Source organism: Talpa europaea, assembly GCF_964194135.1.
Source record: "Talpa europaea genome assembly, chromosome: 11".
NCBI classification, from domain to species: domain Eukaryota; kingdom Metazoa; phylum Chordata; class Mammalia; order Eulipotyphla; family Talpidae; genus Talpa; species Talpa europaea.
In genome coordinates this window covers 18,289,087-18,307,203 of record NC_140078.1, presented here as the reverse complement: position 1 = coordinate 18,307,203, position 18,117 = coordinate 18,289,087, and the positions used below count along the sequence as shown (strand labels likewise).

Here is an 18,117-nt window from a genome sequence, read left to right as displayed (position 1 = left end):
TCTATGAGATCAAAACCAGAAAGAGACAAGTTACTCTTCCCCATTTGTCTCCTTATTCCACAGGAACATGAAGAAGCCCCCCTGAAGGGCACACATGAAGGACAGCACTACCAGCTTCTGGTCAACACTGGCTGAGCATCCAGCTCTGTCCACTACAGACTAGAGTGGATTCCTCCCTTTAAATCTTAGTTCCCTCATGTACACAGCAAGGGGTGAAGCATTCTGAGCTAGCTGACCTCTTTCCTAACAGAAACCAATTTGACAATTTAATGAAAGATACAAACCATAGGAAAAACTCTCAGGCATGAAAAAAATTGCATAGACTTTCAAGGGGGACCACAGCCCCCACCAGGAATCTAGAAACTTCAAGTGTAGCTGTGGGGAGAGAGTTTGGACCACTGTTTAGCCGTTTGGGTTTGGGGGCAGAAAGACACAGGCTCAGATCCTGACTCCCCACCCCACTATCTCTGTGACCTTATTATAGGGCTATAACATCTTGAGTCTCAGTCTTTCTAACAAATAAGTGAGTAGCTTCATCTCATACTGCAGCAACACTACAGCAGAGACTTTGGCCAGGCCCAGCATTGTGGTGAGGGCAGTAAATGGGGACTTCCAAGATGTACGGAAATGTTCTCCAGGTGTGGCCCATGATCCACCAAGATCAGAATCCCATAGAGGAAACCCTTAAAATGGGCTCCCGCGCTTCCCGCCTAGAAAATTCGATTCTTCAGGCCTGGGGTGGAGACTAAGAGTGTGCATTTTTAACCAACCTCTGCCTCCCAATTCTGGTGGGAGTTAGAAGTTAGAAACACTAAACCATTCTAAGAGACCGACTTTTCCGGCAGGCTGGAAGATCAGAGAACAGGTGCAGAGGTGTTCAGAGCAGCGCCTCTGGGTCGGTGCTCATCAGGGGGCCCCTTCCAGGGACAAACAGAGCTTGGGCTAACAGCCCCACCCAGTGGGACTCTAGGGCCCCACTATACTTGATCCGGTGCACACCCCCGCAAGCCCCCCACCCCACCCCCAGCGACCACGGGGAGGGGCGAAAGAAACGGCCTTCTGGCCTTCGGGGATCCGGAGAACCCACAAACCTGAAAGAGAAACCCGCCCTCCCGGACTTTCGCTTTCGCTGTCTCGGCGCCATCCAGGTGGCCCCGCGGCCCGGGGAGAGTTGGAGTCCAGCCACCGCTCGCCCCGACCTAGCCCCCGCGCGCTGCGTCCTCGATGGTCGGCGAGCCCTGGCGGCGGGAGGAAGGGAAGGTCCTCGACGGCAGGCGACCCATGGCGGGGGCCGGGGGTCCCCTGCGCCTCCGCGACTGGCTGGTGGCGCAGATCGAGAGCGGGCGCTACGCCGGCTTGCGCTGGGAGGACGCGGGCAAGACCCTCTTCCGCATCCCCTGGAAGCACGCGGCCAAGCAGGGCTACCAGGCGCAGCAGGACGCGGCGCTCTTCAGGGTAAGGGGCGGCGCGGAGCACCAGCCGCGCTGCAGGACCTGGGGCCACGCGCTCCCTCGGTCCGCAGACTTCACTGGTCTCTAGGTTGAGGGTGGCGTTCTCCGTAAGCGGGAGACCTCAGGCTCCGAAAACAGAACGAGCCGCGGGCGGTGCGGCCTGCTTAGACGCCCCCGGGGGAGGTCCCGCCGCTTCCTGCGCCCAAAGCCCAACCCAAGTCTCCGGGAACTTGTCCGCGCTTCCAGCACCGGCGCTTCTGGGCACCTCCCCCCGGAGCCGTCCTGCCTTTCCCCAGCCAGCCACAGCTCCCTCCAGACTGGCTCCTTCCCAGCATTGAACTCCGGCTTGTCTCCAGGGGGCAGTGAGCAAACAGCTGCGTGTAGGGTCACTGCACCACCCACCCACGCCCCCCCTGCTCCGCCTCCCTGCCTCCCCTCCGCTTGGACAGGTGAAGCGCCCAGCCCCTCACTCCCACAGGCCCCCAGTCCCTCCTCTCTGCCCTCTCCCTCGCAGTCTGGCTTCTGGCCTCTGCCCTTGCTAATGTCTCTCGTTCCCAAACAAAAGTAAGGAAGGATGTCATCACTGTCTGCATCACTGTGACCCCCAGTGAGTCTGGGCCGGAGGAGCCTCCCTCTTCATTCTCAGGCCTGCCACCTGCCACCCCCCCCCCCGCCCCCCTGCTTGACCCCTGCTTCTCAACCCCCACCTCCTCTCTTCCAGCGCCTGGGCCCTCACTCACGCCTACAGCCCCCTATCTCCCACCCGCCCCGCCCACAGCCCCAGCATGAAACCCCAGGCTGCTGCTTGTGGCTTCCGGGACCCTTCCTGGATGGTCCCTCTAATGAGCACTTCCGCAGTCCTGTGCCTGTTGTCACTTGCCCCTACCAATTTCCGTGTCCCCAAAATAGAACATGGCAGCGACTGCCCCCACACCTCAGAGCCAGGCATCTGAGTCCTGGCCGCTCCCTTCTCTTCCAGTCTCATTCTACTCTGGCCCCAAGGCCCGCCGGCTAGTCCTGGGCACTTCTCTTCATTCCATCCACTTGGCCCATTTCCATCTTTCACCAAGACAACTGCAGGGACCCCACCAAACTCCCTGCTTCTCCCTTTCCCTCAGCTCTTCCCAAGGATAAATCTCACTTGGGCACTCCCCTACTCAGAATCCTTCCATAGCTCCCTACTGCCCTTGGGATAAAGTTCCCAACTCCTTACCGTGACCTCAAAGCTCTGCACTAACTACCCTTGCCTGGCCTCCTTTCTCTCCACTCCCGCCCTCCCCAACTTTAGACCTGACCTGAGAGTTCTTTCAGTTTCTAAATGCTTCCGTCTCTCTCACCGGTAGATCTTTGCTCACGCTCTTCCCTCTGCCCGGAAAACCCCTTCTCTTCATCTTCACATGTCCGAACCCTATGGGGCTCAGCTTAAACAGCCCCTCCTCAAGAGAGACTTCCCTGTCAAGTTCACTTGTTTAATGTATTAAGCTCCAGCTTGGTGCTTTTCCCAAGTCATCCCTGATGCCTCCTGCTTTCTCCACTGAACGACCTTTCGCTGTGAAGTATAAGTGCCTTGTAGGAGTCTGTCTCATCTACTACACCCCCTCCAGCTCCCTGAGGGTGGTGACACCAGGCATAGGGCCTGGCACATAGTGGGTGCTCAGTAAGTGTTGAGCAGGTGGTTGTGTGGTCTGTCCGTGTTCCCGCAGAGGTGGCAAAGGGGCCTTCTGGGGCCAGCTCTTCTACTGTGAACAGCTGTCCTTTCAGTCAGTCAATTTAGTCTCATGCTTTTAACATTTTTATACTTTTTGTTGGTGATTTCACTGCTTAAAATGGCACCAACACGCACAGTGCTGAGTTAAAGCGCTACCTAGTGACCCCAAGCCAAGAACGCTGCAATCTGCCTGATGGAAAAAATATGTGTGCGCAGTAAGCTTTGTTCAGGTGTGAGTTACAGCTCTGCTGACCTCAAGCTCAGTGAATGAACTGACAGTACATAGTAAATAAGAGACAGAACACACATAAAACTAGGCTACATGTTGATGAAAATAGTGTATATTGGGGCTCACAGGAACCTAGCCCAGTATTTTCCCCTAGCAACAGTTCCATGTTCATGAGATTTGATAGAACAGAGCTACCAGGAATAATGAGAACTATAGTACCCCACCCTCACACCCCCACCCCAGCTCCAATGACACCAGGCTGCTCACTGTCCCCCAAATGCACCATGCCCTGACCCAAGCTGTTCCCCCTGCCAGGAGCATCACTCTGCCTGCGGCTGCATACTCACCTGCACAGCTCAGCCCAGCTCCTACCACAGACATTTATTGGGCCTCTTCTGTGTGCCAGGAGTCATCCAGGTGCTTGGGAACGCAGCAGCGAGCAAAACCAAGTTCCTCTGTCATCACAGTGATAATACCTGGGCCCTCCGCCTGGGTTACCTTCGAGTTAGAGTATCTTGAACGTAGCGAATAAGCACTATCACAAACTAGCTCTGGCCGTGTGCCAGGCGTGGTGCTAAGTACCTTACTGACACCCACCACAATGACATGAGGTTCAATACGGTTTACGGACAACAAAATCAAGCCTTAAAGGTCCCAGCACTGACAAGTGGTGCTGAGAATGCTTCCTCGGACTTCCACTTAGGAGCGGTGGCTTTTTTGTCCTGATGCCCATGTGTCCCACTAAGCCTGGAATCTCTGAGGGCAGGAATTAAATGTGATTCATCAGTTAAGTTCTGACCACCAGCACCCCCGCCCTGAACATGAGAAAATGCAAGCAATACATCTGCTGCCCCCCCCTTGGTCCACTCCGCTGCAGCCACACTGACCCTCCTTCAATCTATCATTCTCTTCCTACCACAGGACCTTTGCACTGACTGTTCCTTCTACTAGAACAGCCTTCCCCCAACCCTTTGTCAAACCCCATATTTCTTTTCATTCAGACTTCAGCTCAAAGGCCACCTCCTCCAGGAGACCTCTTCTGACCACCCTCTCTAATCAGCCCCTCACTTCTCTGAATTATTTAGTGCCTCTACCACAGCAGTCACTCTGATGGTTTCATGAATATCTTTGAATTAATCTTTTACACCAGGCAGCTCTGTTTTGTGTCTTCTTACCTTATCCACATCATCTCAGTCTCCTTCTCAGTCTTTCTTAGTCTCACTCAGGATCATGCTCTGAAGATCTGTTCTTGTATATTCGTCCATATGCTGAGCTGCTCCTAGATGCTTCTAGATGCTGCATGATGAGCATCCATCGCACCCACACCACATGCACCTCTCCAGGATGAACACCTCTCCCAGGTGCTTTCCAGCACCACCAGTCGAGCCACAGTGGCTGTCCTTGCCCAGGTCCCCTGGTGAACCCCTGTGAGAATTCCTTTCGTTAGAATGTCTGCTCATAGGGTACATTTATACTCAATTTGACTAGGTGTGCCAGATTGCTATCTGAAGCTCCGTGTCCCTTCCACACCCACCAACAATGCCCCCATCAGCTCCCGGCATCATCCAACTCACAAAATTTTGTCAATTCATATTTTTATGTGCATTTCTCTGACGCTAATGAGTTTAAATATTCCCTCATATGATCACAGGCTTTGGGTTTCCCCTTCTGTAAACCACCAATTCTTGTCCTTTGATGAGATTTATATTTTTTTGCAGGGGGTGCTCTCTGCCTTTTGTTGATTTGCAGAAGTTCCCTGTATGTCCTAGTTCTGACTTAGGCCCCTGCTGATTTCAGACATTGTCAGGTTTTTTTGCCTTAGGGTTCATGCCTTCAAAGTTTTGTTTTTGTTTTTTTTTAAGATTTATTTATTTATGCATACAAGAACTGGGGTACAGGCCAGAGGTGTGGGGGGTGAGAGGATTCACCAGAGACAGAGCAGGGAACAGAACAGGCAGACTGACTGAAATACACTGCTGAGGGGAGCAGCCGGCAAGACAGGAGAGGCCTGCTTCGCCATGTGGGTAGCTCCCTGGCCAGGGGATCAAACTCATGCTGCAGTGGCTGGCGACAGCTTGATAGCGCTGTCTTTAACCTCTGCACCATCAGGGAGGCCCTTTCAAAGTTTTGTTTAAGAAGCAGTCTGTGCCCCTAGATTTTTTTCTCTATATATATATGTGTGTGTGTGTGTGTGTGTGTGATTAATTTTACAGGTTTACCTCTTACCTTTGGTTATTTTAGTCATCTAGAGTCAACTTTATATGGGGCAATAGGTAGGGACTTATATGGTAGTCTAGATAGCAAATCACTGCCACTGTTTATATCTTTTCTTCCGATTTATTTTTTTTTATTTATCACAATCCATAATTTGGATTATAGCTGTTTCCCTTTAGCTGTTTGCAGTTGTTTTCTCCAATTAGAATTGACTTCCTTGAGAGTGGGGACTGTGTTGTCTCCCTCCCCTAGCTCTGACTCATAGTAGAAGCTCTAGAATATGGAGGAAGAAAGAGAGGAAATAATGGATGGGCAGAGGGAGAGAGAGAGAAGGGTGGGGCACAGAGCAGTCCCTTACCCATTAGCATGGCACCCTCTCCTATATTCTCCCTGCCCACTTATCCCTGCTTGCCCCCAGGCCTGGGCCATATACAAGGGCAAGCACCTAGAGGGCGTTGACAAGGAAGACCCCCCCATGTGGAAGACACGGCTCCGCTGTGCCCTCAACAAGAGTGCAGACTTCTGTGAGGTGCGCGAGTGCAGCCAGCTGGACATCTCCAATCCCTACAAGGTCTACCGGATTGTGTCTGACGGTGCCCACGGCCCAGGTATCATCCTGCCCCCGGAGGGAGTGGCGAGGATGGCTGTCTAGCCAAAAGGGCTTATGTGAAATGTTGGGTTTGCTGAGCTTAAACTCATGGGCTGGTAAACATGAGGACCCTTAGATCATCCAGTTTATCACCCGATTTGAAAAGGAGAAAACTGAGGCCCTGGGAGGCGTGGACGTTACCTAGCTCATGAGTGAGCTGCGGTACTCTTGTCTGAGATCATTTCGGTTAAGGGGGTTCCCCTTAAGGCCCAGGAAACAACAGGCTGTCTGCTGCTCCATCCAGTTACCAGGGCATGTGCTCCTAAAGAGGACCGCGTTCCCCAGAGCTGGCAGGAGTCCCCTGCAAAAGTGGCTGAGCCCGCCTGCGGGACAGACAAGGTCAGTGTATCCTTCCAGGACCTGCAGCCCTTCCAACTCAGTCACCGCTCACCCAAACCACCCTCCCTCTGACCTCAGCACATTTATCTCTTCCTCTCCGTCAGCTCCTGCTCCATCACTGTCCACGTCCCTCCTAGTCCCTCCTATCAGCGCTACCTCTTCTTACCTCTGCCCCGTGTCTGCATTATCATCAGCCCCATTCTGCCCTCAGCGCCATCATCTCTGACTCTCTCCCTGTTCCCATCACCGCTGCTGTCTTCAGCTCCACCACTCTGTCTGCATCAGCCCTAGTTTCCAAATTCACCCTCATCCCTGTCGTCACTGGGGCCATAGTTCCATCCCCGCTGACCCCATCAGGTTCAGTTCCATTGCTCTGTTCCCTTCCCTGTCATCTCTTCCAGCTCTCTTGCTGTTACCGTCATCCCAGCAACTCCATCACTCCCTGCATTGCCTCTGTTCTTTCCACCCCATCACCTGCCCCCCACCCCATCTATGCTTCATCACTCCATTCCACTGTCTCTAGCCCCCATCATCATTCACTCCATTGCTCGATGCCCTTCCCCCACCTGTTATCTCCAGCTCCTTCATCTCTCACTGTCCTCATTCTCTCCCAGCACTTCCTCTCCCGGTCACGATTAGCTTGATCTCTGACCTGGTCACCTCCAACAACTCATCAACTCTCTCTCTACCCCAAGGGAGGGCTGGATCTTGAGCTCTGAAACTCCAAAGTTCCTATCAACCCCAGCTGGCCTTCAGTTTACGCAGACCTCCCTCTGCCCTAGTGGAGTCTGGGGACTCCTGTGGCCCACGGATCTCCTTCCCGTCTCACGCCCCTCTCTCCCAATGCTCAGGACGATTCCAGATTAGCCACAGAGGCTAAGGACAAGGAGCAGCCTCCCAGGCTGGCCCAGCGGGGCTCCCTACCGTCAGCTGCCCTGCTCCCAGGCCCTTTGGCTGACCACAGTAAGGACTGGGTCTCCTCACCCACCCCTGCCTCCTCCCAGACCTCTTCCAGGACCTTGATCTAAGGGCAGAGGGAAGAGGCACCTGACTCTTCCCCTCCCCCCAGGGTACCAGGCACAAGACCCCACACACCACTGGAGCCCTTCACCTTCTGAGGATTTCAGCAACCCCGGTAAAGAATCTAAAGACCCTCCTCTCTGACTAGTGTGCAGAACTGGAAAGGGCCCTGGGTTGGAGCAACTAACTTCTATGCCCCACCTAAAGCTCCCAGTCAAGACTCCCAATAACAACCACTAATATTTGTCAAGGGTTTAGCTGATGCCAGGCAACCTTCTAATTTCTTACACAGCTTTTGAGATAGATACTGCCATCACCCCCATTTGATAGAACTTTGCCCAAGATCACACAGCTAGTAATTCTGGGAAAGATGCTAATAGGTACAGCTTCCGAGTAGCTTGAGAGATTGGAATCCAGAGAGGCCTGGCTGCTGAGCCCACAGTCCTGACCATTGAGAGCACTGCTGGCTCCTCCAGTGGAAAGCTGTTTTGCTGTTGTTACTGTTATGTCCAACAGGATTAAGATCTATTTGCTGGGAAGAAGCCCAGATTCCCAGAGGCTGGGGCTCAGAGTGTGACAGAGGCATTCCCCACCCCCATGGCAGAGGTAGTCCAGGTCTCCCTATTCTTGAAGCTCACTACCAATTCTTTCCTGCTGGAAGCCATTATATACTAGCAAGCATCACTGCGGCCACTGCCACCACTAGAATTATCACATATAAAAAGGGCGGCCCCAAATCCCTTGGTGGGGGCCAGGAGGACCTCCTGGCTCCTTGTCCTCTTGCAGGAGTAGAGGGGGTGCTGGAGCCACCGCCCTGGCGCATGCCCCCCCCTCCCCTTTCCGCAGATTGCTGGCTGCACGTGCGGCTCTTCTACGGCGCAGAGCTGGTGCGCGAAGCCACAGCGCGCACGGCGGAGGGCTGCTGCCTGAGCCCGCGGGCCGCCGCCGAGCGCCTTCTGGGGTGGCCAGCTCGCATCGCGCAAATTCGCTTCCCGGAGCCTCCGCCCGGCGCCCGCGTGCTGCAGCGCCTGCTGCCCCATCTGGAGCGCGGCGTGCTGCTGTGGGTGGCGCCCGAGGGCGTCTTCGCCAAGCGCCTGTGCCAGGGCCGCGTGTACTGGCGTGGTCCGCTCGCCCCCCACCGCGCGCAGCCCAACAAACTGGAGCGAGAGCGCACCTGTCAGCTGCTGGACACCAGCCGCTTCCTCACAGGTAGGCCCGCAGGCAGGGCTGGTGAGGCTTCCGGCAGAGTGGAAGAGCACAGAGGGCATGGGCACAGGGGGTACAACCAGACGTAGACAGAGGATAGTGGGCACACAAGATATGGGTGCAGAGGAATGGGTTTATGGATGCTGGGCATGCTGTGGACATTGAAACAAAGGACAGGATACAGAAGCATCAGGATAGGAGGAATCTGGGCATCAGGAAAGCTGGGCATGGATGCAGACATAGGTGTATGGGAGGTGTCAGTGCGGGCAGGCTTGGGGCACTGGGTGGGGCAGAAGCATAGCACTCAGGCTCAGGAGACCATGGGGCTTAGGGATGTAAGCATAGGGTGGGTGCAGGACAGGCACAGGTAAGCCGTCATGGCTGTGGGGTGGGCATGAAGTGATGGGGGCACAAGGCATGATGAGTGAGGTGGGCACAGATGTGGGGCGTGAGACAGGCATAGGGACATGGAAATGGGAGTAGGCACACGTGGGGACATGAGCTTATAGGACTGGACATGGAACATGGGTGTCAGGTGGGCACCAGATGGGATGCCTGCCTTGGCCCGGCCCCCACAGTCTGGGTGCCCGTAGACCTGCGCGCCCACCTACATGATGGCTGCCCAGAGCCTGAGTACCAGATCCAGCTGTGCTTCGGTGAGGAGTACCCGGGCCCGGAGGATCGGCCTACGGAGCGGCTCATCATGGCCCATGTGAGTCCCCCTCCCCACTCCAGGGAGCATCGCCCCCTCCGTGCCCCCCATACAACCTTCACTGATTCCCCCCAGGCCCCCAGGACCTACTGTGAGACCCTCTGGTCTGCATGACCCTACTTGTGTGTGGGGAGGTAGCTGTCACTCGGGCATCCACTTCCTACAGGGATGGTAGGGGGTGGGCAAGGAGAGGGCTGACTCGCTGCCCCACCCCACAGGTGGAGCCAGTCTTTGCCCGGGAGCTCCTCCTGCACTTTAAGAGCCACAGCCAAGATGCCTCCTTGGGCGCAGTTCCCAACCCAGCACCCCCCAAGGCTTCGCTCATCTAACAGCGCAGCAGAGTCAGCCATAAGCATCGGTTTCCTCCTCTCTTACCCTCCATAAAGTCAGCTCACCACAAAGTCTGACCTCTACCCCTGTCTGGCCTGGCCTTAAACTGAGGCAGTGGACTTGGGGATTTTCCCGCCCGTCACCCAGGTGGGTTGGAACAGCTGAAGCTGATCTCAAAGCTGATCTCATCTGCAACCTCTCAGCCACAGGGATGGCTGGCATCCACAGCAGGTGGGGAAATCAGACTTGACCTGGAGGTTCCTGAAACAGCAGTCAGTGCAGAAACAAAACCTCATCTCTTGTTGAGAGCCCAAGTTGGCTATAGCAATTTACTTAAAGCCTGCCCTACCTGCAGTTGAGCCCATTGTCAGTGTTGCTTAAAGCTGACTTTACTAGCAATTAGATCTGCAGGGTTGTTTAGAGAGAGGCCAACTAGTAATGATTGCCTGGCCTCTGAGGGCTCTGAGTTTCTAGACCCTTCCTCCCACTCTACCACAAGTCTCTCTTTTGGGGGACAGCAGGGGGTTGGTAGAGCAAGGAGTTCCAAAACAGAGGCCTTGTCCTGAACCCAACGATTTGGTTGCTAACCACTGAACCAGCAGTGCCAGTGGATACTGCGGGTGCCCCAAACACAACCCAGAGACAGAAGCCAGCATGAGCACCAGGAGCCTAGCCCCTCCACAAAGCCCCTAAACTTCAAGCTGGGAGTCCTTGGGAACTGGGAGGGAGAACCCCCACTTCAAAAGCAGTCAGCTCTGCCATGTCAGTGAAGTCACTGTTTTCTGTCCCAGAAATCAGATGTTTTTTCTTTTTCTGATTTCTAACTTTATTTATAGGAATCCTCTTACAGATGGCAACCTAATAAATCTCTTTGACGATACACTAATAAGCCTTTTTTATGGGGGTAGGATGCTGGTACTGTATGATTCAACAAAGGACAGAAGTCAATTGGATCTCTACTTTTTAATTCATTCAACAAACGTTTACTGAGCACTTGTTCTGTTCCAGGCCAATGCTGGACACTGGGGATGCATGTTCCCTACTCTCTTGGGGATTACAACCTGTTTACCAGTGGGGGCCTAATGACTGTCCTCTACCCCTGCCCCTCACAGAGGAGGTAGGGTTTAGGAGGCAGAGACACAATCCAGGGCTCAAATCCCAGCTTTGTCACTTACTAGCTGTGTGACCTCAAGCAAGTCACTTAACTTCGCTGAGCCTCAGAGTCCTCATCTATTCAAAAGAAGCAATGAGGACCTCTGGAGCAGGGCTGGTAGAGGGGTAAATGTAGAAGGGAGAGGTAAGCAGGTTTGGCATGGAGGGTGGCACACAGTAGGGGCCCACTGACTTGGTTAGTTACTTGTGGGTGGGAGAGCATGGAGGAAGCTGCCTCATCCTCCAGATGACCTGACTGTCTAGGGCTTTGCTGCACCCCAGTTCAAGGCTGCTGCTGGGTAGGAGCCTCAGTCCAAAGTGACAGTCCTCAGCCATATCCAAATCCCTACTCTATGCTACACTCTCCGAGGACACTGGATTTCATGCAAGGGGATTTGCATGCCTCTTTACACAAATCTTACAACTGAAGAGTTGCTAACTCCATTTTAGAGAAGGAAAAACATGCTCAGTCAGGGACCAGGGCTTAATGGAGATGCTTCTTGGGAAGGGAAGGTCTCTGTCCTGATGACTGTCCTCCCCAAAGCCATCAGTAGAGGGCGCCAGGTCTCAGCAGAACAGGTTTGGCTGTTCTGGCCCTCCTGGGAGGTCCTGATCACCATCCCAGATACCCTGCCCCACATACATGCCCCAGTGCTCACTGGGAACAGTGTGACCTTAAGGGCTTTGCACTGCGGGGAGGAAAAAGTAGGCAACAAGCCTGGAAGAAGGAGAGCAGAAGGAGGAACTAGGGGTGGGGCATTTGAGAGACCCCTGGGGCTTTTCTTGTGGGGATTCCCGGTTGTCCAGGTCAGCATTTAGACTCTACCTGTCTCTTTTCTCCTCTCTCTCTCTCTTTTTCTGCCCCTCCCTCTCTTGTAGCTGTATCTGTGCTTCTTTCAGAGATTCTGACTTTCCCTGTGTGTGTGTGTGTGTGTGTGTGTGTGTGTGTGTGTGCCCCTCCGGGTGTCTTCATTTTTTCTGTCTGTCTTGCCTTTGTCTGTGTCTCTGTCTCTACCTCTATTTCTGTGTTCTGTCCCTCTCTTATTCTGTCTCTCCCTCTCTGTCTCTCTTTTTGCTCTTTCCCTCTCTGTGTCTCTGCCAATGTCCCTTTTTGTTTGTCTCTGTCTCACTCAGTTTCACATCCTGCCCCTCCCCAGCCACCACCATATAGCCCATGTGGCCCGAGGGTCTCAGTCCCTTCCCGCCCATCTCCTCATCCCTGGCAGAGCTGCTCACAACTTCCCAATCCTGGCCTCTCCTGCCCGCCCCTCTTGGGCCTTGGGGGAGGGGGCGAGGGAGGAAGGGAGGGCAGCCTGGCGGGCCCACCCCTTTTTGCCTTTCCAGGCTGGGAGGCTGGGCCAGTGGGCCTTTTAACCAGCCCGGGGCAGGCTGTGCAGGACGCCAGCCCTGGACGCAGTGCCTGGCCCCCGAGGTCCCGGCACCCTGGCCAGCCCGGCCAGCATGCAGCAGCAGCCTCCACCTGGGCCCCCGGGCCCTGCAGCTGAGCCCACCAAGCCTCCCTACAGCTACATAGCTCTGATTGCCATGGCCATCCAGAGCTCCCCGGGGCAGCGGGCCACGCTCAGCGGCATCTACCGCTACATCATGGGCCGCTTCGCCTTCTACCGCCACAACCGGCCTGGCTGGCAGAACAGCATCCGCCACAACCTGTCACTCAACGAGTGCTTTGTCAAGGTGCCTCGAGATGACCGCAAGCCAGGCAAGGGCAGCTACTGGACGCTGGACCCAGACTGTCACGACATGTTTGAGCACGGCAGCTTCCTGCGCCGGCGCCGACGCTTCACCCGGCGGGCAGGGGGCGAGGGTGCCAAGGGCCCAGCCAAGGCACGCCGCGGACCCCTCAGAGCCACCAGCCAGGACCCAGGAGTCCCCAACGCCACAACTAGCAGGCAGTGCCCCTTCCCTCCGGAGCTGCCAGAGACCAAAGGTCTAAGCTTTGGGGGTCTGGTGGGGACCTTGCCAGTCACCATGTGCTCGGCAACCATTGATGCTAGACCTCGACCGTCTGCAGAGGCCAAAGAGATGCCCACGCCCAAGCCTGCAGGCCCAGGGGAGCTCCCTGTGGCTGCCACGTCTCCCCCATGCCCAGCATTTGGCTTTTCTGCGGGTTTCTCTGAGGCCGAGGGGTTTAGCAAGGCCCCTACGCCCATCTTGACCCCCGAGACGGGCATTGGGAGTGGCTACCAGTGCCGGCTGCAGGCTCTGAATTTCTGCATGGGAACTGACGCAGGCCTGGAGCACCTCTTGGCCTCAGCAACCCCCTCCCCTGCACCACCCACTCCTCCAACCTCACTCAGGGCCCCGCTGCCCCTGCCTGCGGACCCCAAGGAACCCTGGGTGGCTGGAGGCTTCCCTGTCCAGGGAGGCTCTGGCTATCCACTGGGACTGACCCCCTGCCTATACCGGACACCAGGAATGTTCTTCTTTGAGTGAAGCCAGCCTGGCCTCGGGCAGGCCCTGCAGGACCCTTGCCAGCTACACCCTCCGGGCTGAGTCTGACTAGGATCTGGGGAGCTTTCAAAGGACCCCACCCTGGAAAGCCAAAGACAACGGGACAGGAAACCAACACTGGAGGGGTGACCGCTCACCCAGGCCCCTGGGGCCTCTGGACAGACTTGGGGGTGAGGGGAGTGGGGCCCATGGGATTTCCTCTGTGGCTCTGAGGGCCAATAAAGCCAGTGTGACGATGAGGGTCAGCTTGCTGGATGGTTGGGGACTGAGGACCAGGAGGCCTGGTTCCATGTGGGGTGGCTGTGGTGGTGGAGTATGTGGCAGGGGCTGGGGACCCCAGGTGGAAGGGTCCCACATAAGTGTTTCTCCTGCTGGGGACTTTCTCAGGGAGTTTCCCAGCAAGGAGAAGAAGGGGGAGCAGGGAATGGGGGGTGGTGATAGAGAAGGAACACAGCCCAGTGGGTGAGGCTGGGCTGGCTGGAGGGGCAGATGCCCTAGCCCCAAACTGTAACTCAGCACCCACATATAAGCAGTTATAAAAACCGTGAGCACTGGTAGCAGGGCTTCTCTCACCCGATTCCTGTGAGGTATGTTTTGCTGTGGTGGGGCTGAGGCTCGGAGAGTTTGGGGCCCACTAGCTCCCGTTCCAGGTGGCAAATGAGTGGGAGAGAGGAAATCAAAACGAGGTGTGTGTGGCTCTACCCCTGGCCCCTGACCGCAGTCAGGCTGAGGGTGCAGGAGGGGCACTGGGCAAAGCTGATGGTGACCCCTAGAGTAGAGAGGGCATTTCTAGAATTCTGGAATGCTGGGACTAAACAGACACCCTTGCCAGTTGCACGATAGGGATCCCAGCCCCAACCCCCTTATCTGGGTTTCCCACATGAATGGAGGGACCCTTGGAGCCCCCAGATCTTCCAGGACTCCTGGTGACTCTAAGAAAGCATCTCTCCCAACAGGGGCCGGGGATGGCTGTTCTGGGTACAATGGGAAGTGACTGAGCCCTGACCTTTGGCCTCTGCTTTCTGCCCCCTTGGGTAGAAACAGGAGAAATGCCTGTATCCAGTTTGTTCTGCTCAGACTTAGGGACCTGAAACCCTGTCCCCACACTCTCAGTGCCAGAGGAACTGAGGCAAATGACTTTCTCCTCTGAGCTTCAGTCCCTCCCCCATCTGAATCATGGATAGAAAGGAAGAAAAGGGGGTCAGGACTGTCTATTGTGTAGGGGCCTGGAGGGTCCTATATCCCATGAGGTGACACCAGGGGGCTGGAAACTGGGCAGGCAGCCCAGGCCCCTCCAGAAGGCCTCCCCCGGGGCAGGCGGCCACACTGACTTGTCTCTGCTGCTCCCTCCTCCCTTAGCAGGTCCCCTGGGGCCTGGGAGGAAGCTAGTCCGGCTGGACAGCCCCAACTGTCTGGTTCCCACAGACTCCAGAGCCTGGGTGGAGGGGGGACCTGCTGGGTGGGGGCTCACTGTGGCTGGAAGGGGTGAGGGAAATGCCTGGCCAGCTGTGGGGCCCTCCCCCACCATGCCTGCTGGACCCCAGCTGGAACACAGAGCAATGGGGAGGCTCTGTCCCTTCACCTGGGTCAAAGGGGAGGGGAGAGAAGTCCTGTTTGAGGGCTTGGGGGGAGAAGAGCGCCTGTGTGGGTTCGTGGCTGTGTGTTGTGTGGGTCAGTAGGTTTTGGGGAGTGTGCGCGCCATACTTAGGTTCCAACAGTCACAGGGGCTGGGGAGTTACAGGGCTGGGGGCTCTTTCTGAGTTGGGTCCGGGAAAGAAGCCTCTGCTGGGCACTCTTCCCTGTGGTGCATTCCTGTGGAGACCCTGTGACCCCAGTTTCTTCCCAGCCTGTGTCCTGAGCTAGTAGGAGGATGGGGAGGCCAGCGGGCCAACTGGGGGAGCCCAGCCCTCTGCATCCTGTCCTGCCCACCCCCTGAGAAACTTTAGCCTGTGAGGAGTGGGGGCTTGGGGAGAAAAGAGCTATGTCCCCTGCCCAACCTTTGCTCAGGAGGAACAGGCAAAGGACAACCACAAACCCATGCCTAGGCTCAGCTGTGGACGTGAGCCCCCTCCCCATGTCCTTCTCTGGCCCCCAATAGCCAAGACGTGAAGACAGCCCCCTCAGCCCTAATTCCCCAGCAGGACCGTGGGCTCAGTGCCTGCCTTGGACTTACTGTATGAGCCTGGACCAGTGCCCGCCTCTCAGGCCCTGGTTTCACTCCCTGCCCAGTGGGAGGGGGATGGGCAGCCTGGCTTTGAGTCTGGGTCCCAGGGGAGGGTGTGATGGAAGGTGGGAGGGGAAGGAACAGCCTGGAGACAATCCCATCCCCAGAGGTGCTGGACAGGAGGCCCAGACATCATGATCTCATGTTGCCCTCTGCTTGCTGCCCAGCCTAGGGACCCCACCCACTGGGCCTCTTGCCTTCACATTCTTTCCATGTCCAGTAGACACCCTCTGGTTCCTGCCTGCCCCTCCCCCTACTTGGGGGATGGGGTGGACCGTGTTCAGGGGAGATTCAGTATGCTTAAGCTGGGTGGACCCAGAGAAAGCACCTCAGCATCTTGACAGAGCTGGTGAGACTGAGGACAGAGAAGGTAAATGACATGACCAAGGTCACACAGCGAGGCAGGAGCAGAGCTGCCTCCTCTCCAGGTCCACGGCACTGCCTCTGCTACCTTAAACATATAGCTCTCAGGGGGTGGGCCAGCCCGGCTGACTCTGCTGCAAGGACCCTCCTTAAAGGAGACCTGTCTGTTGCCTCCTCAGCAGGTTAGAGCAAACCAAAGTTCCTGGGTAGCTTTGCAGAGTGAGGCTAAGTTAAATCTAACATGGTAAAATCAGCAGAATTTCAGAATGTTCCAGTTTTTAATCACAGCAGCTCAGATTCTTGGAATATCAGGGTTGAAAGGGCGTCTCCTGCCTGATTGCTGAACCTCCTCTATGCCAAGTAGTGACTATCACGTGGGGTTCCAGGAAAGGGGAGCCTGCTGTCTACAGGGGTGACCCTTGCTGTCCACAGTTGGCAGATCTGAGGACTGTCAGAACCTTCACCTTCTGGTTCTGTGGTCTCTTCTTAGGGCCAGAGAGGACTCCCTGCCCCCAAGGAGGCTGCCCCTACCCACAGGGCCAGGCCCTCCTCATCTTATCTCCCTGCCTGCTCTCCCACCCACCCGCCCGCTTCCTTCCCTGGTTTACAGCATTCCTCTGCCAAGAGTTCCACACTCCTTCCCACACCCCACACAGCTCCTGGCCAGGGGTGGGAGACCCTCTTCCACAGAGGGTGGGAGCACTCCGAGGCCACACAGCGATGGATGATCAACAAGGGAGGCTGTGTGGCCAGCCGGGCTGCCAGAGGCAGTAAGTGCAGCGGCTAAGAGCAGCCACTCTGGGTTCAGGTTCCAGCTCTGCCACTTCCTGGCTGTGTGACCTTGGGCAAGTGGTTTCCCCTCTCTGTGTTTTCCTCATCTATAAAATATGACCCTAACAATAACTACCCCCATGGGGTTGTTATGAGTTCATATTTTCAAAGTGCTTAGAACAGGGTCTGGCACGTGAAATTGGCTCTGTGTTTGTGAAGCAAAATAAGTAAATGTTTGAGCCCTGGGGTTATGTCCCCTTAACCGGATGTACCCTCCAGGGGAATGTCTAGTCACTGTGGAGCTGGGGGCACACAGGGGGAGGAAAGACTGTTAGATAGACAAGTCTTTGAATTCAATTCCCGGCATCTCCCCTTCCTTGCTGTGTGACCTTGAGCAAGTGGATTCACCTCTTGGCATCTCTGCTTCTTCGTCCATAAAATGGGGAAATGATCCCAATCCCCAGGAATAGTATATGGGAAAATTTCATCCTACATGTACAATTCAGTCAACAAGGATGAAATTGAAACATTAAAAAAAAAAAAAAAAAAAAAAAACACTGGAGGGCCTTGTACTCTCAACCCAGTCCTCTGCCCCTTCCTTTACACAGGGCAGAACCTCTATCCCTGCAGGTCTGGGGGTAACCAATGCTCTGTTCCCAGCTCTCCAGCAAGAGGTGTGACTCAAAAAGGCAGTTGGTGGGGTCAAAAGAAGGAATTCCAGGCTCAAAATAAGCCAGCAGCTCATTGAGTCCCACAGACGGCCAGAACCCTGCTTGCGCCCACCCCAAGGCCAGGTTCACCCCCTTCCTGATCACAGTCTTCAGGGCACCTCAGGGCACCCCTGTGCAAAATGAGAAGTTACACTCTGCTCCTTTCACAGCTGACTGATTGGTGAGTGTCTTTTCCACCTTGGGCCTTTGCATTTGCTGTTCCCTTCTCTTGGGGTGCTCACACCTTAACTGCTGGCTTCTCAGCATCCAGCCCAAGTAAAACATCACCACCATCACCTACGCAGAGATGCCTCTCCTCACCCTCTTATCTGATTAGATGCCCCTAGATTAGTCTCCATCCCTGTACCTCATTCCTTTTCTCGCAGGGCACCTGTTGCAAGATGGAATTATGCATATTTCTGCATAATTATGCATATTTCTTCATTTTTCATTGTGTCTCTGTCTTGGAATGTCAGCTTCAAGGGTATGGGGATGGGTCTGCCTTATTCATTTTCTCTACTTCCCTAACGTGGTGACCAGCACATAGCCGGCCCTTGATAAAGGTGC

At 55.4% G+C, this 18,117-nt stretch overlaps 2 protein-coding genes across 2 annotated transcripts; both read left to right on the top strand.

Moving 5' to 3' along the window:
* Positions 1-1,224: 1,224 nt before the first annotated feature.
* Positions 1,225-9,857, top strand: LOC311179447 (interferon regulatory factor 4-like; the record flags this gene model as incomplete). The annotated part of the gene is made up of 8 exons (XM_084246654.1): positions 1,225-1,455; positions 6,021-6,210; positions 6,496-6,590; positions 7,442-7,553; positions 7,660-7,725; positions 8,457-8,819; positions 9,410-9,528; positions 9,747-9,857. 8 exons carry the CDS (start codon positions 1,225-1,227, stop codon positions 9,855-9,857), a joined length of 1,287 nt encoding a protein of 428 aa, XP_084102780.1.
* A 2,504-nt stretch (positions 9,858-12,361) lies between these two features.
* Positions 12,362-13,721, top strand: FOXS1 (forkhead box S1). Its single transcript, XM_084246926.1, has one exon. The coding sequence runs from the start codon at positions 12,472-12,474 to the stop codon at positions 13,462-13,464; it is 993 nt and encodes a 330-aa protein (XP_084103052.1). The 5' UTR covers positions 12,362-12,471; the 3' UTR covers positions 13,465-13,721.
* Positions 13,722-18,117: the final 4,396 nt, after the last annotated feature.

Coding starts and splice junctions, on each gene's coding strand:
- FOXS1 (XM_084246926.1), top strand. CDS start 12,472: ATGCAGCAGCAGCCTCCACCTGGGCCCCCGGGCCCTGCAGCTGAGCCC.